General features: G+C 50.7%; 1 protein-coding gene across 1 annotated transcript in view; it reads left to right on the top strand.

Moving 5' to 3' along the window:
• The window catches only part of DNAH9 (dynein axonemal heavy chain 9), a 324,201-nt gene extending 303,288 nt beyond the window's left edge, over window positions 1-20,913 (top strand). The window contains 9 exon segments of the mRNA XM_075351461.1: window positions 902-1,050; window positions 2,273-2,400; window positions 8,963-9,190; window positions 9,283-9,474; window positions 9,606-9,797; window positions 9,884-10,054; window positions 12,145-12,327; window positions 12,413-12,802; window positions 15,496-20,913. Coding sequence (XP_075207576.1) covers window positions 902-1,050; window positions 2,273-2,400; window positions 8,963-9,190; window positions 9,283-9,474; window positions 9,606-9,797; window positions 9,884-10,054; window positions 12,145-12,327; window positions 12,413-12,802; window positions 15,496-15,723 — 1,861 coding nt within the window. The 3' untranslated portion in view covers window positions 15,724-20,913.
• The last annotated feature ends 790 nt before the right edge of the window (window positions 20,914-21,703 follow it).

Genomic DNA, 21,703 nt, shown 5'->3' with positions numbered 1-21,703 from the left:
GAGCCTGGCTGTACCCAGTGGCCGGCTGTGCCCAGATCCCGGCTGTACCCAGAGCCCGGCTGTACACAGATCCCGGCTGTACGCAGAGCCCGGCTGTACCCAGAGCCCGGCTGTACGCAGAGCCCGGCTGTACACAGATCATGGATGTACACAGATCCTGGCTGTACGCAGATCCTGGCTGTACGCAGATCCTGGCTGTACGCAGAGCCCGGCTGTACGCAGAGCCCGGCTGTACCCAGAGCCCGGCTGTACGCAGAGCCCGGCTGTACACAGATCATGGATGTACACAGATCCTGGCTGTACGCAGATCCTGGCTGTACGCAGATCCTGGCTGTACCCAGAGCCCGGCTGTACCCAGAGCCCGGCTGTACCCAGAGCCCGGCTGTACCCAGAGCCCCAGCTGTACGCAGAGCCCGGCTGTACGCAGAGCCCGGCTGTACCCAGAGCCCGGCTGTACCCAGAGCCTGGCTGTACACAGATCATGGCTGTACGCAGAGCCCGGCTGTACCCAGAGCCTGGCTGTACACAGATCATGGCTGTACGCAGAGCCCGGTTGTATGCAGATCCTGGCTGTACGCAGAGCCCGGCTATACGCAGAGCCCGACTGTACCCAGAGCCCGGCTGTACGCAGAGCCCGATACGCAGAGCCTGGCTGTACATAGAGCCCGGCTGTACCCAGAGCCCGGCTGTACGCAGATTATGGCTGCTCCACTCCTCCCCAGTCACAGACATTAGTGCGCTACTTTCGTAGTGTTTCCGTATTTCTGCTGCGTTGCTGTTCGCTCTCAGGTAACGTCTCCTCTGTAATCTCTGCAGATTGTCCACACAGCCGAGCGCTCACAGCCCGAACCCCGAGAAAGCCACTACAGGGGTGATACTGTCACTGTCTCTTTACTTCCAGGGATTTTGTGGAGGCAAAACTGGGCAGCAAATACGTCGTGGGGCGATCGCTGGACTTTGCTACATCCTACGAGGAGTCCGGGCCGAGTACCCCAATGTTCTTCATCTTATCTCCGGGGGTCGACCCCCTGAAAGATGTCGAGAAACAAGGTAGAGATGAAAACGTGATGTAATGTATGTACACAGTGACTGCAGAATAGTGAGCGCAGCTCTGAAGTATAATACAGGATCAGTAATGTAATGTATGTACACAGTGAGTGCAGAATGGTGAGCGCAGCTATGGAGAATAATACAGGATCAGTAATGTAATGTATGTACACAGTGACTACACCAGCAGAATAGTGAGTGCAGCTCTGGAGTATAATACAGGAGGTAACTCCGAATCAGTAATGTATGTACACAGTGACTGCACCAGCAGAATAGTGAGTGCAGCTCTGGAGTATAATACAGGAGGTAGCTCAGGATCAGTAATGTATGTACACAGTGACTGCAGAATAGTGAGTGCAGCTCTGGAGTATAATACAGGAGGTAACTCAGGATCAGTAATGTAATGTATGTACACAGTGACTGCACCAGCAGAATAGTGAGTGCAGCTCTGGAGTATAATACAGGAGGTAACTCAGGATCAGTAATGTAATGTATGTACACAGTGACTGCAGCAGCAGAATAGTGAGTGCAGCTCTGGAGTATAATACAGGAGGTAACTTAGGATCAGTAATGCAATATATGTACACAGTGACTGCAGAATAGTGAGCGCAGCTCTGAAGTATAATACAGGATCAGTAATGTAATGTATGTACACAGTGAATGCAGAATAGCGAGTGCAGCTCTGGAGAATAATACAGGATCAGTAATGTATGTACACAGTGAGTGCAGAATGGTGAGTGCAGCTCTGGAGAATGATACAAGATCAGTAATGTAATGTATGTACACAGTGAGTGCAGAATGGTGAGTGCAGCTCTGGAGAATAATACAGGATCAGTAATGTAATCTATGTACACAGTGAGTGCAGAATAGCGAGTGCAGCTCTGGAGAATAATACAAGATCAGTAATGTAATGTATGTACACAGTGAGTGCAGAATGGTGAGTGCAGCTCTGGAGAATAATACAGGATCAGTAATGTAATGTATGTACACAGTGAGTGCAGAATGGTGAGTGCAGCTCTGAAGTATAATACAGGATCAGTAATGTAATGTATGTACACAGTGAGTGCAGAATGGTGAGTGCAGCTCTGGAGAATAATACAGGATCAGTAATGTAATGTATGTACACAGTGAGTGCAGAATAGCGAGTGCAGCTCTGGAGTATAATGCAGTATGTGTAGTGATACTGTTATTCGCCGCTCACGTCTTTTTCTATGTCTGTTCTCAGGGAGAAAGCTGGGTTACACATTTGACAGCCGGAACCTACATAACGTGTCTCTGGGGCAGGGGCAGGAGGTGGTCGCTGAGCAGGCGCTGGAGCTGGCGGCCCGGGAAGGACACTGGGTCATCCTGCAGGTTGGGGGCATCTGTCCGGTTCACCCCTCAGATCTCTCAGTGCAATGAGGGGGATTTCTCCTCTCGGTGACGATTTTCTGACCTTTCTGCCATAACCTAATTCTGACAACATCTGCGACCGCTGTAGAAAAAGCCCTGAACAAGGCTTGTAGCAGCCGCGGATGACGCTGCCGTCCTGTGGTGTTCGGCCATTGGTGGTCTCTGTGCCCAGCTGCTCTCCGGGCCCAGATGTTACATTAAGCCTCCAGTCTGTGGATTACGAGATCTGCGGCTGTCGCTGTGCGGCCACTCTCTGCTGCCCTGATAAAGGAGAGAGGGGGCGCACGCTGCAGCGCGAAGGTTACTAGGGGGGTATTCATTATGGGGGTGCTGATATATCTGTGCACAAGTCCCAGTATGACCCCTGATGGTACGATTTTCTTTTATGGGTATGACGTGCTGGAGGTTTTCTGTGATGGGTACGCCGTGCCCGGAGGTTTTCTATAATGGGTATGCCATGCCCGGAGGTTTTCTATAATGGGTACACCGTGCCCGGAGGTTTTCTATAATGGTTACGCCGTGCCCGGAGGGTTTCTATAATGGGTACACTGTGCCCGGAGGTTTTCTATAATGGGTACGCCGTGCCCGGAGGTTTTCTATAATGGGTACGCCGTGCCTGGAGGTTTTCTATAATGGGTATGCCGTGCCCGGAGGTTTTCTATAATGGGTATGCCATGCCCGGAGGGTTTCTATAATGGGTACACCGTGCCCGGAGGGTTTCTATAATGGGTACGCCGTGCCCGGAGGGTTTCTATAATGGGTATGCCGTGCCCGGAGGGTTTCTATAGTGGGTACGCTGTGCCCGGAGGGTTTCTATAATGGGTACACCGTGCCCGGAGGTTTTCTATAATGGGTATGCCATGCCCGGAGGTTTTCTATAATGGGTATGCCGTGCCCGGAGGTTTTCTATAATAGGTATGCCATGCCCGGAGGTTTTCTATAATAGGTATGCCATGCCTGGAGGTTTTCTATAATGGGTATGCCGTGCCCGGAGGGTTTCTATAATGTGTATGCCGTGCCCGGAGGTTTTCTATAATGGGTATGCCGTGCCCGGAGGTTTTCTATAATGGGTACGCCGTGCCCGGAGGGTTTCTATAATGGGTACGCCGTGCCCGGAGGTTTTCTATAATGGGTATGCCGTGCCCGGAGGGTTTCTATAATGGGTACGCCGTGCCCGGAGGGTTTCTATAATGGGTATGCCGTGCCTGGAGGTTTTCTATAATGGGTATGCCGTGCCTGGAGGTTTTCTATAATGGGTATGCCGTGCCCGGAGGGTTTCTATAATGGGTACGCCGTGCCTGGAGGGTTTCTATAATGGGTACGCCGTGCCCGGAGGGTTTCTATAATGGGTACGCCGTGCCCGGAGGTTTTCTATAATGGGTATGCCGTGCCCGGAGGGTTTCTATAATGGGTACGCCGTGCCCGGAGGTTTTCTATAATGGGTACACCGTGCCCGGAGGTTTTCTATAATGGGTACGCCGTGCCCGGAGGTTTTCTATAATGGGTACGCCGTGCCCGGAGGTTTTCTATAATGGGTACGCCGTGCCCGGAGGTTTTCTATAATGGGTATGCCGTGCCTGGAGGTTTTCTATAATGGGTACACCGTGCCCGGAGGTTTTCTATAATGGGTACGCCGTGCCCGGAGGTTTTCTATAATGGGTACGCCGTGCCCGGAGGTTTTCTATAATGGGTACACCGTGCCCGGAGGTTTTCTATAATGGGTACGCCGTGCCCGGAGGTTTTCTATAATGGGTACGCCGTGCCCGGAGGTTTTCTATAATGGGTACGCCGTGCCCGGAGGTTTTCTATAATGGGTATGCCGTGCCCGGAGGGTTTCTGTAATGGGTATGCCGTGCCCAGAGGTTTTCTATAGTGGGTATGCCGTGCCCGGAGGGTTTCTATAATGGGTATGCCGTGCCCGGAGGTTTTCTGTAATGGGTATGCCGTGCCCGGAGGTTTTCTATAATGGGTATGCCGTGCCCGGAGGGTTTCTATAGTGGGTATGCCGTGCCCGGAGGTTTTCTATAATGGGTACGCCGTGCCTGGAGGTTTTCTATAATGGGTATGCCGTGCCCGGAGGTTTTCTATAATGGGTATGCCGTGCCCGGAGGTTTTCTATAATGGGTACGCCGTGCCCGGAGGTTTTCTATAATGGGTACGCCGTGCCCGGAGGTTTTCTATAATGGGTATGCCGTGCCCGGAGGGTTTCTATAGTGGGTATGCCGTGCCCGGAGGTTTTCTATAATGGGTACGCCGTGCCCGGAGGTTTTCTATAATGGGTACGCCGTGCCCGGAGGTTTTCTATAATAGGTATGCCATGCCCGGAGGTTTTCTATAATGGGTACGCCGTGCCCGGAGGTTTTCTATAATGGGTACGCCGTGCCCGGAGGTTTTCTATAATGGGTATGCCGTGCCTGGAGGTTTTCTATAATGGGTATGCCATGCCTGGAGGGTTTCTATAGTGGGTATGCCGTGCCCGGAGGTTTTCTATAATGGGTATGCCGTGCCCGGAGGTTTTCTATAATGGGTACGCCGTGCCCGGAGGTTTTCTATAATGGGTATGCCGTGTCCGGAGGTTTTCTATAATGGGTATGCCGTGCCCGGAGGGTTTCTATAATGGGTACGCCGTGCCCGGAGGTTTTCTATAATGGGTACGCCGTGCCCGGAGGTTTTCTATAATGGGTATGCCGTGCCCGGAGGGTTTCTATAATGGGTACGCCGTGCCCGGAGGTTTTCTATAATGGGTATGCCGTGCCCGGAGGGTTTCTATAATGGGTACGCCGTGCCCGGAGGTTTTCTATAATGGGTATGCCGTGCCCGGAGGTTTTCTATAATGGGTATGCCGTGTCCGGAGGTTTTCTATAATGGGTACGCCGTGCCCGGAGGTTTTCTATAATGGGTATGCCGTGTCCGGAGGTTTTCTATAATGGGTATGCCGTGCCCGGAGGTTTTCTATAATGGGTACGCCGTGCCCGGAGGTTTTCTATAATGGGTATGCCTTGCCTGGAGGTTTTCTATAATGGGTATGACGTGCCTGGAGGTTTTCTATAATGGGTACGCCGTGCCCGGAGGGTTTGTGTAATGGGTATGCCGTGCCCGGAGGGTTTCTATAATGGATATGCCGTGCCCGGAGGGTTTCTGTAATGGGTATGCCGTGCCCGGAGGTTTTCTATAATGGGTACGCCGTGCCCGGAGGTTTTCTATAATGGGTACGCCGTGTCCGGAGGGTTTCTATAATGGATATGCCGTGCCCGAAGGGTTTCTATAATTTGTATGCCGTGCCCGGAGGGTTTCTGTAATGGGTATGCCGTGCCCGGAGGTTTTCTATAATGGGTACACCGTGCCCGGAGGGTTTCTATAATTTGTATGCCGTGCCCAGAGGTTTTCTATAATGGGTACACCGTGCCCGGAGGGTTTCTATAATTTGTATGCCGTGCCCGGAGGTTTTCTATAATGGGTACGCCGTGTCCGGAGGGTTTCTATAATGGATATGCCGTGCCCGAAGGGTTTCTATAATTTGTATGCCGTGCCCGGAGGGTTTCTGTAATGGGTATGCCGTGCCCGGAGGTTTTCTATAATGGGTACACCGTGCCCGGAGGGTTTCTATAATTTGTATGCCATGCCCGGAGGTTTTCTATAATGGGTATGCCGTGCCCGGAGGTTTTCTATAATGGGTATACCGTGCCCGGAGGGTTTCTATAATTTGTATGCCGTGCCCAGAGGTTTTCTATAGTGGGTATGCCGTGCCCGGAGGTTTTCTATAATAGGTATGCCATGCCCGGAGGGTTTCTATAATTTGTATGCTGTGCCCGGAGGGTTTCTATAATAGGTATGCCATGCCCAGAGGTTTTCTATAGTGGGTACGCCGTGCCCGGAGGGTTTCTATAATGGGTATGCCGTGCCCGGAGGTTTTCTATAATAGGTATGCCGTGCCCGGAGGGTTTCTATAATTTGTATGCTGTGCCCGGAGGGTTTCTCTAATGGGTACACCGTGCCCGGAGGTTTTTTATAATGGGTACACCGTGCCCGGAGGGTTTCTATAATGGGTATGCCGTGCCTGGAGGGTTTCTATAATGGGTACACCGTGCCCGGAGGGTTTCTATAATGGGTACGCCGTGCCCTGAGGGTTTCTGTAATGGGTATGCCGTGCCCGGAGGGTTTCTGTAATGGGTATGCCGTGCCCAGAGGGTTTCTATAATGGGTACGCCGTGCCCGGAGGGTTTCTGTAATGGGTATGCCGTGCCCGGAGGGTTTCTATAATGGGTATGCCGTGCCCGGAGGGTTTCTGTAATGGGTATGCCGTGTCCGGAGGGTTTCTATAATGGGTATGCCGTGCCCGGAGGGTTTCTATAATGGGTACGCCGTGCCCGGAGGGTTTCTATAATGGGTATGCCGTGCCCGGAGGGTTTCTGTAATGGGTATGCCGTGCCCGGAGGGTTTCTATAATGGGTATGCCGTGCCCGGAGGGTTTCTGTAATGGGTATGCCGTGCCCGGAGGGTTTCTATAATGGGTACGCCGTGCCCGGAGGGTTTCTGTAATGGGTATGCCGTGCCCGGAGGGTTTCTATAATGGGTACGCCGTGCCCGGAGGGTTTCTATAATGGGTATGCCGTGCCCGGAGGGTTTCTGTAATGGGTATGCCGTGTCCGGAGGGTTTCTGTAATGGGTATGCCGTGTCCGGAGGGTTTCTATAATGGGTACGCCGTGCCCGGAGGGTTTCTGTAATGGGTATGCCGTGCCCGGAGGGTTTCTATAATGGGTACGCCGTGCCCGGAGGGTTTCTATAATGGGTACGCCGTGCCCGGAGGGTTTCTATAATGGGTACGCCGTGCCCGGAGGGTTTCTATAATGGGTATGCCGTGCCCAGTGGTTTTCTATAGTGGGTACACTGTGCCCGGAGGTTTTCTATAATGGGTATGCCGTGCCCGGAGGGTTTCTATAATGGGTATGCCGTGCCCAGAGGTTTTCTATAGTGGGTATGCCGTGCCCGGAGGTTTTCTATAATGAGTATGCCGTGCCCGGAGGTTTTCTATAATGGGTATGCCGTGCCCGGAGGTTTTCTATAATAGGTACGCCGTGCCCGGAGGTTTTCTATAATGAGTATGCCGTGCCCGGAGGTTTTCTATAATGGGTATGACGTGCCCGGAGGGTTTCTATAATAGGTACGCCGTGCCCGGAGGTTTTCTATAATGGGTATGCCGTGCCCGGAGGTTTTCTATAGTGGGTATGCCGTGCCCGGAGGTTTTCTATAATGAGTATGTTGTGCCCGGAGGGTTTCTATAATGGGTATGACGTGCCCGGAGGGTTTCTATAATGGGTATGCCGTGCCCGGAGGTTTTCTATAATGAGTATGCCGTGCCCGGAGGTTTTCTATAATGGGTATGCCGTGCCCGGAGGTTTTCTATAATAGGTACGCCGTGCCCGGAGGTTTTCTATAATGAGTATGCCGTGCCCGGAGGTTTTCTATAATGGGTATGACGTGCCCGGAGGGTTTCTATAATAGGTACGCCGTGCCCGGAGGTTTTCTATAATGGGTATGCCGTGCCCGGAGGTTTTCTATAGTGGGTATGCCGTGCCCGGAGGTTTTCTATAATGAGTATGTTGTGCCCGGAGGGTTTCTATAATGGGTATGACGTGCCCGGAGGGTTTCTATAATGGGTATGCCGTGCCCGGAGGTTTTCTATAATGAGTATGCCGTGCCCGGAGGTTTTCTATAATGAGTATGTTGTGCCCGGAGGGTTTCTATAATGGGTATGCCGTGCCCGGAGGTTTTCTATAGTGGGTATGCCGTGCCCGGAGGTTTTCTATAATGGGTACACCGTGCCCGGAGGTTTTCTATAATGGGTATGCCGTGCCCAGAGGTTTTCTATAGTGGGTATGCCGTGCCCGGAGGTTTTCTATAATGGGTACACCGTGCCCGGAGGTTTTCTATAATGGGTATGCCGTGCCCGGAGGTTTTCTATAATGGGTATGCCGTGCCCGGAGGTTTTCTATAATGAGTATGTTGTGCCCGGAGGTTTTCTATAATGAGTATGTTGTGCCCGGAGGTTTTCTATAATGAGTATGTTGTGCCCGGAGGGTTTCTATATTGGGTACACCGTGCCCGGAGGTTTTCTATAGTGGGTATGCCGTGCCCGGAGGGTTTCTATAATGAGTATGTTGTGCCCGGAGGTTTCTGTGATGGGTATGCCGTGCCCGGAGGGTTTCTATAATTTGTATGCCGTGCCCGGAGGTTTCTGTGATGGGTATGCCGTGCCCGGAGGGTTTCTATAATGGGTATGCCGTGCCCGGAGGTTTTCTATAATGAGTATGTTGTGCCCGGAGGTTTCTGTGATAGGTATGCCGTGCCCGGAGGTTTCTGTGATAGGTATGCCGTGCCTGGAGGTTTTTTTGATGTGTAGGCGACACTGTCTGACCGTCGGGTGGGTCGGGGGAATGGACGTGCTCTCATTATACACCTCTGTGAGCGGTCCATCAGCGGCCCGTGTCCTCGTGGTACTGACCCGTGCATTCTCTCTGACAGAACATTCATCTGGTGGCCAAGTGGCTGAGCACGCTGGAGAAGAAGCTGGAGCATCACAGTGAGGGCAGCCACCCCAACTTCCGTGTGTTCATTAGCGCCGAGCCCGCCGGCTCTCCCGAGGGTCACATCATCCCTCAGGGCATCCTCGAGAACTCCATCAAGATCACCAACGAGCCTCCGACCGGCATGCACGCCAACCTGCACAAAGCGCTGGACAACTTTACCCAGGTAAGGTCCGCTGCCTGCTCAGAACTCCGGCCTGTCAAAGGAGGACCACCATGTCTGATGGGTAAGACGGCGTCTTCTCTGCCCTCGTTCAGGACACTCTGGAGATGTGCGCCCGCGAAACTGAGTTCAAGAGCATCCTGTTTGCTCTGTGTTACTTCCACGCGGTGGTGGCCGAGAGGAGGAAGTTCGGGCCGCAAGGCTGGAACCGCTCCTACCCCTTCAACACCGGCGACCTCACAATCTCAGTCAACGTGTTGTACAACTATCTGGAAGCCAACGCCAAGGTAAGAGCCGGAGGGAAATGCTCCACCGAGCCATGTCACTGGCAGTACCGGACCGGCCTGCAGGTGGCGTCTCCACACGCTGAGGTCACACATTCAGGCCTCCTTTATGCCCCATTGACCTTGTGTTTCAGGTCCCCTACGACGACCTGCGTTATCTGTTTGGCGAGATCATGTATGGAGGTCACATCACAGATGACTGGGACCGGCGGCTGTGCCGGACTTATCTGGAGGAGTTCATAAAGCCCGAAATGATGGAAGGCGAATTGTTCTTGGCCCCCGGGTTCCCATTGCCCGGGAACATGGATTACAATGGTTACCACAAGGTACGAGGGGTCACACTGCACGGTTCTCAACAATGCTTAGATATACAAGGGGGCCTGAAATGGGGATCTCCTACTTCTCGTTCCAGTACATCGATGACGTCCTCCCGGCCGAGTCTCCATACCTGTACGGCCTGCACCCCAACGCAGAGATCGGCTTCCTGACTCAGACATCAGAGAAGTTGTTCCGCACCGTCCTGGAGATGCAGCCTCGGGACAGCAGCGCGGGCGAGGGCGGAGGGGTCACCCGGGAGGATAAGGTAGGCAGTCGCACATAGGCCTGGACACATGAGTCCGACAGCAGAGACCCAGAGCACTCCGCACATTGCCACCATCGTCAGTGCACGGCTGTGTATACCAAGAGCTGTGAGTGGCTCCTGTCAGAGATTGGAGACCCTGAATCTGTACCATCCCCACACAGCATATGAGCCGTGACAGTGCTCCCAGCAGCCTTCACCACCACCACTCACAGCAGCCATCACCACCGCTCCCAGGAGCCATCACCACCGCTCCCAGCAGCCATCACCACCGCTCCCAGGAGCCATCACCACCGCTCCCAGCAGCCTTCACCCCCGCTCCCAGCAGCCATCACCACCGCTCCCAGCAGCCTTCACCCCCGCTCCCAGGAGCCATCACCACCGCTCCCAGGAGCCATCACCCCCGCTCCCAGCAGCCTTCACCCCCGCTCCCAGCAGACGTCACCACCGCTCCCAGCAGCCATCACCACCGCTCCCAGGAGCCATCACCACCGCTCCCAGCAGCCTTCACCCCCGCTCCCAGCAGACATCACCACCACTCCCAGCAGACATCACCACCGCTCCCAGCAGCCTTCACCCCCGCTCCCAGCAGCCTTCACCACCACTCCCAGCAGACATCACCACCACTCCCAGCAGACATCACCACCGCTCCCAGCAGCCTTCACCCCCGCTCCCAGCAGCCATCACCACCACTCCCAGCAGCCATCACCACCGCTCCCAGCAGCCTTCACCCCCGCTCCCAGCAGCCATCACCACCACTCCCAGCAGACATCACCACCACTCCCAGCAGACATCACCACCGCTCCCAGCAGCCTTCAACACGGCTCCCAGCAGCCTTCACCACCGCTCCCAACAGCATTTACTACCGCTCCCAGCAGCATTTACCACTGCTCCCAGCAGCATTACCACCGCTCCCAGCAACATTTACCACCGCTTCCAGCAGCATTTACCACCGCTCCCAGCAGCATGTACCACTGCTCCCAGCAGCATGTACCACTGCTTCCAGCAGCCTTCACCACCGCTCCCAGCAGCCATCACCACCGCTCCCAGCAGCCATCACCACTGCTCCCAGCAGCCATCACCACCGCTCCCAGCAGCCATCACCACCACTCACAGCAGCCATCACTACCACTCCCAGCAGCCATCACTACCACTCCCAGCAGCCTTCACCACTGCTCCCAGCAGCCATCACCACCACTCACAGCAGCCATCACCACCACTGACAGCAGACATCACCACCGCTCACAGCAGTCATCACCACCGCTCACAGCAGTCATCACCACCGCTCCCAGCAGACTTCACCACCGCTCCCAGCTGCCATCACCACCGCTCCCAGCTGCCATCACCACCGCTCCCAGCAGCCATCACCACCGCTCCCAGCAGCCATCACCACCGCTCCCAGCAGCCATCACCACTGCTCCCAGCAGCCATCACCACCGCTCCCAGCAGCCATCACCACCACTCACGGCAGCCATCACTACCACTCACGGCAGCCATCACTACCACTCCCAGCAGCCATCACCACCACTCCCAGCAGCCATCACCACTACTCACGGCAGCCATCACTACCACTCCCAGCAGCCTTCACCACTGCTCCCAGCAGCCATCACCACCACTCCCAGCAGCCATCACCACCACTCATAGCAGCCATCACCACCACTCATAGCAGCCATCACCACCACTCATAGCAGCCATCACCACCACTCACAGCAGACTTCAACATCGCTTCCATTCTTATTAACGCTACATGACATTACTCCAGACCTGCAACTATAACACGTGGCCTTAATGATCACGTCCTCACCATTGTGTGGGATCTGTGGATGTCTCTCGCCGAAGACCTAATAAGTCAGTGCCAGAACCCAACCTAATCTGTTTAACCCCTGACATGCTGGGGTCAGTAATGATTGTGGCATCTAAAGCGTTTGACAAGCCCCCGTATGACTTCATTACCCCCAGAAGTTAGGGTGAATTGCAATAGTCTCTCCGCAGATAACGCTCTCGTATTGTGGGCAGTAATGGAGTGGTGGAGCCACTGTCTGTTCCTTTAGGACCCCAGAACAGCGTGAACCTTGCGTCTCCTTCCTCTGCAGGTGAAAGCCACGCTGGACGAGATCCTGGAGAAGCTCCCGGAGGAGTTCAATATCACAGAGCTGATGGCGAAGGCGGAGGAGAGGACGCCGTACATCGTGGTCGCCTTCCAGGAGTGCGAGAGGATGAACATGCTGACCAGAGAGATCAAGCGCTCCCTGAAGGAGCTCAACCTAGGGCTGAAGGTAACCGGCTGGAGACACCACAACTCTGCATTGTGTAAAAATTCGTCAAAGTTCGTGAACTCTCGTTCTCCTACTTGTCCACCAGGGTGAACTGACCATGACCAGCGACATGGAAAGTCTACAGAATGCCATTTATCTGGACATGGTGCCCGATTCATGGACCAAGAGGGCCTACCCTTCCATGGCCGGCCTTGCAGGCTGGTTCGTCGACCTACTCAGCCGTATCAAGGAGTTGGAGACCTGGACGGGAGACTTCGCCCTTCCCTCCGCCGTCTGGCTGGCCGGCTTCTTTAATCCCCAGTCCTTCCTTACGGCCATCATGCAGTCCATGGCCCGGAAGAACGAGTGGCCGCTCGATAAGATGACGCTGCAGTGCGACGTGACCAAGAAGAACAGAGAGGACTTCAGCAGTCCTCCGCGAGAGGGGGCCTACGTCCACGGGCTGTTCATGGAGGGAGCGCGGTGGGACACACAGGTAAGGCTGCGTCTTATTCCACAGAATTACGACGTGTCGGGCGCTGTATGGAGGCAGCATAGGACGCCGCAGTATGGCGCCACAGGGACCCCGGTGCACCGCCTAAGGCCGATCTCAGAAACAGTTCTCGCTAAAAGCAACGACCTTAAAACAACTTTAAAACTCTTTGGGAATCGTCAGCCTGACATCAGAGGCGGGGGACGTGTGAGGCTGCGGCCGGGCCCTCCCGCTTACTCCTTTCTTCTGCCGTCGCCGATGATCTTCAAGAAACTTCATTACAATGTTGAAGGACTGATGAAAGCGGGTCGTCCGGCACATTATCCGGGCGATTAACCGCCCCGCCCCGCCGCCGGATCCTTATATCGAGTAGCCGGTCTTTGAACGTGCGTAAGAGCCGAGTGCTAATTACCAGAAGGTCGACGGAGATCCGGCACAAATACAATGGAGGTGGCAACGTCTTCTCCGCACAAGACCAAGGCCCCGATGTCAGACGAGGAGAAGATGAAGCGCAAAATGCAACCAGACATAATCCGGCTTTGATTTTTATGGATCAAAAAAGCAGCTTGGATGCCTGAGAAAATGTAAATCAGCGCGTAATTATCAGCGAGTGATCCCTGCACGGCACAGCGGACGGATCAATGCAAGGTGAAGGCTGCAGCAAGAGCTAGAGAAATTAAGAAATAGGGAATGGACAGGCTGACAGGCTGTGTTACTGGGGCAAGCTGGATGCCAGGAATCACCTGTTTACCAACTGCAGCATCTATCCACTAGGGGGAGCTCCCTGTATACAGATACATGATAAGATACTGTCTGCAGCCACCACTAGGGGGAGCTCCCTGTATACAGAGATACATGATAAGAGCCTGTCTGCAGCCACCACTAGGAGGAGCTCCCTGTATACAGAGATACATGATAAGATACTGTCTGCAGTCACCACTAGGGGGAGCTACCTGTATACAGAGATACATGATAAGATCCTGTCTGCAGCCACCACTAGGGGGAGCTCCCTGTATACAGATACATGATAAGATCCTGTCTGCAGCCACCACTAGGGGGAGCTCCCTGTATACAGAGATACATGATAAGATCCTGTCTGCAGCCTCCACTAGAGGGAGCTCCCTGTATACAGAGATACATGATAAGATCCTGTCTGCAGCCACCACTAGGGGGAGCTCCCTGTATACAGAGATACATGATAAGATCCTGTCTGCAGCCACCACTAGGGGGAGCTCCCTGTATACAGAGATACATGATAAGATCCTGTCTGCAGTTACCACTAGGGGGAGCTCCCTGTATACAGAGATACATGATAAGATCCTGTCTGCAGTCACCACTAGGGGGAGCTCCCTGTATACAGAGATACATGATAAGATCCTGTCTGCAGTTACCACTAGGGGGAGCTCCCTGTATACAGAGATACATGATAAGATCCTGTCTGCAGCCACCACTAGGGGGAGCTCCCTGTATACAGAGATACATGATAAGATCCTGTCTGCAGCCTCCACTAGAGGGAGCTCCCTGTATACAGAGATACATGATAAGATCCTGTCTGCAGCTACCACTAGGGGGAGCTCCCTGTATACAGAGATACATGATAAGATCCTGTCTGCAGTTACCACTAGGGGGAGCTCCCTGTATACAGAGATACATGATAAGATCCTGTCTGCAGTCACCACTAGGGGGAGCTCCCTGTATACAGAGATACATGATAAGATCCTGTCTGCAGTTACCACTAGGGGGAGCTCCCTGTATACAGAGATACATGATAAGATCCTGTCTGCATCCACCACTAGGGGGAGCTCCCTGTATACAGAGATACATGATAAGATCCTGTCTGCAGTCACCACTAGGGGGAGCTCCCTGTATACAGAGATACATGATAAGATCCTGTCTGCAGCCACCACTAGGGGGAGCTCCCTGTATACAGAGATACATGATAAGATCCTGTCTGCAGCCACCACTAGGGGGAGCTCCCTGTATACAGAGATACATGATAAGATCCTGTCTGCAGTCACCACTAGGGGGAGCTCCCTGTATACAGAGATACATGATAAGATCCTGTCTGCAGCCACCACTAGGGGGAGCTCCCTGTATACAGAGATACATGATAAGATCCTGTCTGCAGCCACCACTAGGGGGAGCTCCCTGTATACAGAGATAAGATGGATCCTATAATATCTCATTCCCGTCTGATACAATCCTCGGCGATTGCTCTGACAATTTATATTGATGTGACAGATTTCCCCTCCCCCGACCATATAGGCTCCGTACTCCGGTAAACACATTAATAAGGCGCGTGGCTCCGGCATCCGACTATTTATCAGTCAGCGGCAGGAATCGGCGTCGCGGCACATTCATCTCGGCCTTATCACATCATTTATCTTGGACCCGCTTCTTTTGGGTGTTTGAGCTGAATATATAATGTCTCCGTCTCCAGATATGGTTTCCATGGTGATTTATAATCAGATGTGATGTAATTCTGTTTAAGGAAGAGGAAAAAAAATGAATTATGAAGCTTTATCTGAAGGAGGCGTTATACTTAATGAAAAGACGCATTTAAAGGGCCGGGAACAGTAGAAATGTCTCAGCCCGAGTCTCCGGATCTAGAAGTGTTGCAGTTCCACCCACGGCCTCACACATGGAGGGCGCTGTTTCTCTGTAATGCCTCTATTTGTTCCGTCTCTCCCATACAGACCAGCATCATCACCGACGCGCGGCTCAAAGACTTGACTCCCGCCATGCCGGTCATCTTCATCAAGGCAATCCCCGTGGATAAGCAGGAAACCCGCAACATCTACGCCTGTCCTGTGTACAAGACGCGGCAGAGAGGACCCACCTACGTGTGGACATTCAACCTCAAGACCAAGGAGAACCCCTCGAAATGGGTGCTGGCCGGGGTGGCGCTGCTGCTGCAGATTTAGATGCCCTTGTGGGTTAATTGGTTCTTTACGGACTCAGACACTTTCCTGTTTTCTGTTGCACTGAGAGGACTTATTCCAGTATTAAGAGTAATATATATCGGAGGAGCCGTATGTCCGCAGAGGACGTCACCTGTAAATCTGTTCTAATAAAGCGTTTCCTTCATAGAACCATCAGTGAGGACGGTTACTGCTCCTACAGATGTAACCCTGCTCCTCGCTCTGTCAGGGGGTAACATCATTATCCCCAAATGTGAGAGCTACATTTACACCCATGAAAGTAACTGGGTACAAAGGGTGTACGATGAACTCTGTGCTTTTCCATTTCCCTCAATACTGTCCCCTCACATACTTATCTTCCCATACTGACCCGCTCTCTTTTGCCCCTATATTGTCCCCTTACACTTTACTGCCTCCATTCTGTCCCCTCACACTCTGCCTCCCATACTGTCTCCTCACACTATTCCACCCACACTGTCCCCTCACACTTTTCTTTCCCTATTTTCTTTCCCCTATTTTCATTTCACCCACCCCATTTAATTGTATCTTTTCGTACTAATTTCCCTCAATGCCATACCTTCACAAATATTTATACTGACCCCCTCTCTATTGCCCCTATATAGTCCCCTTACATATTACTGCCTCCATTCTGTCCCCTCACACTCTCCCTCCCATACTGTCTCCTCACACTATTCTACCCACACTGTCCCCTCACACTTTTCTTTCCCTATATTTTCATTTCACCCACCCCATTTAATTTAATCTTTTCGTACTAATTTCCCTCAATGCCGTACCTTTACAAATATTTATACTGACCCCCTCTCTATTGCCCCTATATAGTCCACTTACATATTACTGCCTCCATTCTGTCCCCTCACACTCTGCCTCCCATACTGTCTCCTCACACTATTCCACCCACACTGTCCCCTCACACTTTTCTTTCCCTATATTTTCATTTCACCCACCCAATTTAATTGTATCTTTTCGTACTAATTTCCCTCAATGCCGTACCTTTACAAATATTTATACTGACCCCCTCTCTATTGCCCCTATATAGTCCCCTTACATATTACTGCCTCCATTCTGTCCCCTCACACTCTCCCTCCCATACTGTCTCCTCACACTATTCTACTCCCACTGTCCCCTCACACTTTTCTTTCCCTATATTTTCATTTCACCCACCCCATTTAATTTAATCTTTTCGTACTAATTTCCCTCAATGCCGTACCTTCACAAATATTTATACTGAACCCCTCTCTATTGCCCCTATATTGTCTCCTTACATATTACTGCCTCCATTCTGTCCCCTATCACTCTCCCTCCCATACTGTCTCCTCACACTATTCCACCCACACTGTCCCCTCACACTTTTCTTTCCCTATATTTTCATTTCACCCACCCTATTTAATGTTATCTCTTTGTAATAATTTCCCTCAATGCCGTCCCCTCAGATACTTATCCATACTGACTCCCTCTCTTTTGCCCCTATATTGCCCCCCTACACTTTACTGCCTCCATTCTGTCCCCTTACACTCTCCCTCCCATACTTTCTCTTCACATTATTTCAACCATACTGTCCCTTCACACTTTTCTTTCCCTATATTTTCATTTCACCCACCCCATTTAATTTTATTTCTTCATACTAATTTCCCTCAATGCTGTACCTTCACATATTTATCCCCCCATTCTGGCCCTCTCTCTATTGCCCCATATTATCCCCTTACACTTTACTACTCCCATAGTGTCTCCTCACACTCTCCCTCCCATACTGTCTCCTTACACTATTCCACCCACACTGTCCCCTCAAAAAAACAGCTTAATTGGTTTGAGTAGTCATCATGTGACCTCTCTATACAGTCCCCTCAAATTTTTCTTTCCCTATACTTTCACCCGCCCCATTTAACTTTATCTCTTCATACTAATTTCTCTCAATGCTGTCCCTTCACATATTTATCCCCACATACTGACTCCCTCTCAATTGCCCCATATTGTCCCTTTAAATATTACTTCCCCATTCTGTCCCCTCACACTCTCTATCCCATACTGTATCCTTATAATATTCTACCCACACTGTCCCTTCACCATACAGCTCAATTGGTTTGAGTAGTCATCATGGGATCTCTCCATATTTCCCCTCGCGCTTTTATTTTCCTATATTTACACTTGTCCCCCCAACTTAATTTTATCTCTTCATACACATATCCCTCAATGCCGTCCTTTCACCTATTTATCCCCACATACTGACTTCCTCTCTATTGCCCCATATTGTCTCAGTACACAGTATTCCACCATTCTGTCCCCTCACACTCCCCCTCCCATACTGTCTCCTCACATTATTCCACCCACACTGTCCCCTCACCGTACAACTTAATTGGTTTGAATAATCATCATGTGATCTATCTATACTGTCCCCTCATGCTTTACCTTGTACTTTCACTCCACACCACCCCTCACCATATGGCTTAATTGGTTTGAGTAGTTGTCATGTGATCTCTAAATACTGTTCCCTCACACTTTTCTTTCCCTATATTAACCTTTACCCACCCCATTTAATTTGATCTCTTCGTACTAATTTCCCTCAGTGTCTTTCCTTCACATGTTTATCTCCCAATACTGACCCCCTCTTTATTACCCCATATTGTCTCCTTACATATTACTGCCTCCATTCTGTGCCCTCACACTCTCTCCTCACACTATTCCACCCACACTGTACCCCTCAAAACACAGCTTAATTGGTTTGAGTAGTCATCATGTGATTTCTCTTTACCACCCCTCACACTTTTCCTTCTCTATACTTTCACTTCACCCACCCCATTTAATATTATCTCTTCGTACTAATTTCCCTCAACGCCGTCCCTTCACATATTTTCCCCCCACATACTGACTCCCTCTCTGTTGTCCCCATTCTGTCCCCTCACACTCTGCCTTCCATATTGTCTCCTCACACTATTCCACCCAAACTGTCCCCTCAAAAAACAGCTTAATTGGTTTGAGTAGTCATCATGTGATTTCTCTGTACCACGCCCTCACACTTTTCCTTCTCTATATTTTCACTTCACCCACCCCATTTAATATCTCTTCGCGTACTAATTTCCCTCAATGCTGTCCCTTCACATATTTTCCCCCCACATACTGACTCCCTCTCTGTTGTCCCCATTCTGTCCCCTCACACTCTGCCTTCCATACTGTCTCCTCACACTATTCCACCCAAAATGTCCCCTCAAAAAACAGCTTAATTGGTTTGAGTAGTCATCATGTGATCTCTCTATACTGCCCCTCACTCTTTTCTTTCCCCATACTTACACTTCACCCCCTCACTTAACCCTAGAACGCGCAACCATAGAAATTTACCATAGAAAACAAGTAACCTAGCAGGCTTGCGAGGCCCCAGGTATGCGTTCTAGGGTTAATATCATACTAATTTCTCTCTATACTGTCCAATCATATATTTCTCCTCCCATACTGACCCCCTCTTTATTGTCCCTTTACACATTACTCATTTTGTACCTTCACACTCTCCCTCCCATACTGTCTCCTCACACTTTTCTTTCCCCTTACTTACACTTCACCCCCTCAATATCATACTAATTTCTCTCTATACTGTTCAATCATATATTTCTCCTCCCATACTGACCCCCTCTTTGTTGTCCCCTTACACATTACTCATTTTGTACCTTCACACTCTCCCTCCCATACTGTCTCCTCACACTTTTCTTTCCCCTTACTTACACTTCACTCCCTCAATATCATACTAATTTCTCTCTATACTGTTCAATCATATATTTCTCCTCCCATACTGACCCCCTCTTTTTTTGTGCCCTTACACATTACTCCCTCATTTTGTACCTTCACACTCTCCCTCCCATACTGTCTCCTCACACTTTTCTTTCCCCTTACTTACACTTCACCCCCTCACTTAATATCATACTAATTTCTCTCTATACTGTTCAATCATATATTTCTCCTCCCATACTGACCCCCTCTTTTTTTGTGCCCTTACACATTACTCCCTCATTTTGTACCTTCACACTCTCCCTCCCATACTGTCTCCTCACACTTTTCTTTCCCCTTACTTACACTTCACCCCCTCACTTAATATCATATTAATTTCCCTCTATACTGTTCAATCATATATTTCTCCTCCCATACTGACCCCCTCTTTGTTGTCCCCTTACACATTACTCATTTTGTACCTTCACACTCTCCCTCCTATACTGTCTCCTCACACTTTTCTTTCCCCTTACTTACACTTCACCCCCTCAATATCATACTAATTTCTCTCTATACTGTTCAATCATATATTTCTCCTCCCATACTGACCCCCTCTTTTTTTGTGCCCTTACACATTACTCCCTCATTTTGTACCTTCACACACTCCCTCCCATACGGTCTCCTCACACTTTTCTTTCCCCTTACTTACACTTCACCCCCTCACTTAATATCATATTAATTTCCCTCTATACTGTTCAATCATATATTTCTCCTCCCATACTGACCCTCTCTTTTTTTGTGCCCTTACACATTACTCCCTCATTTTGTACCTTCACATTCTCCCTCCCATACTGTCTTCTCACACTTTTCTTTCCCCTTACTTACACTTCACCCCCTCAATATCATATTAATTTCCCCCTATACTGTTCAATCATATATTTTTCCTCCCATACTGACCCCCTCTTTGTTGTCCCCTTACACATTATTCCCTCATTTTCTACCTTCACACTCTCTCTCCCCATACTGTCTCCTCACACTTTTCTTTCCCCTTACTTCCACTTCACCCTCTCAATATCATATTACTTTCCCTCTATACTGTCCAATCATATATTTCTCCTCCCATACTGACCCCCTCTTTATTGTCCCCTTACACATTACACTCTCCCTCCCATACTGTCTCCTCACACTTTTCCACCGACACTGTCCCCTCACGTCTGAAAGATTGGAGTACAATTGAATCCAAGGAGTGATGTCTTATATGTTCTCCGTTTGACACCTGACTAAGAAATTGACGAATCTCACTCTTGGGAGACACCTCGAACCTCAGCATTAGGTGACCCGGAGAGAGGCGAATGCTGAGCCACTCCCCATCCCCCCAGAGATATCCATGCCCAGTTCCATTTTTGTGTCTAATTGCACAGAGCCCAATTTGTTGCGTTTGTGCCTTTTGTTTGTAGTTTTTGGTGTTTTTATGGTACAACACGATGCGCTTCTTCCGCTTGCTCTGACTATAACCCAAAGACGCAGTCAATAAACTTATATTCGCTGAATTGTTTCCGCGCCTCTGACCGGGGTCGGATCATTCTCCAAAATGTTATTCACAGACTAAGCTCAAGAAGTAGCAAGGTGCACATCAGCACTTTCTCATTCTTTGTATCATGTGGATTCGGATGGTGTCACAGTAAGTTTCCACCTGTCAATCACGTTTCTTTCCAGGTTCCGGGGATATGTAACCCTCATTATTACACATCCTCATACTATATTCACGTTTTATGCCGTCCCAACACTTCCCGGCTGTCACAAGGTTGCAGGTTCTTGTGTATTCGCCCCAAGATCGGGGAGAGGAATTCTCTGCAGGTTTTCCCTCTAATTGCTCCACACTTTCATTTTCCCGGCAGCGGTTGCAGCGGAGAATCTGTCTTGTAAGGAATAATCCAGATAAATTTGGTTCTTGCCATGGATTAATTAAGCATGGCTGAACACTTGAGCTGCTGTAAGGAAGTGAGACAGAAAAGGACAAACCGAGAGGGTGAAAGACATCAAACTTTCATGCAGCAGGGTTCTCGGGCTTTGTAGGGTCGGGTGCTTGTATTTCCAATATAATTGCAGATCGACCGGATGTCTTATGTCTGAGCGCACTACTTAGTCTTGAAGCACAGAGTCCACAATGTACGACCGGCCATTGACCAGCAACATACGTATATGCCAAGGTCGGGTAGAGAGAAACACGGCCAATCCGGGCATCTCGGTCAATACTTGGACCAGGATACAC

This window comes from Anomaloglossus baeobatrachus, chromosome 5 (assembly GCF_048569485.1).
Source record: "Anomaloglossus baeobatrachus isolate aAnoBae1 chromosome 5, aAnoBae1.hap1, whole genome shotgun sequence".
Taxonomy (NCBI): Eukaryota; Metazoa; Chordata; class Amphibia; order Anura; family Aromobatidae; genus Anomaloglossus; species Anomaloglossus baeobatrachus.
Note: the sequence above shows the minus strand (reverse complement) of the source record. Positions and strands in the feature narration are given on the sequence as shown.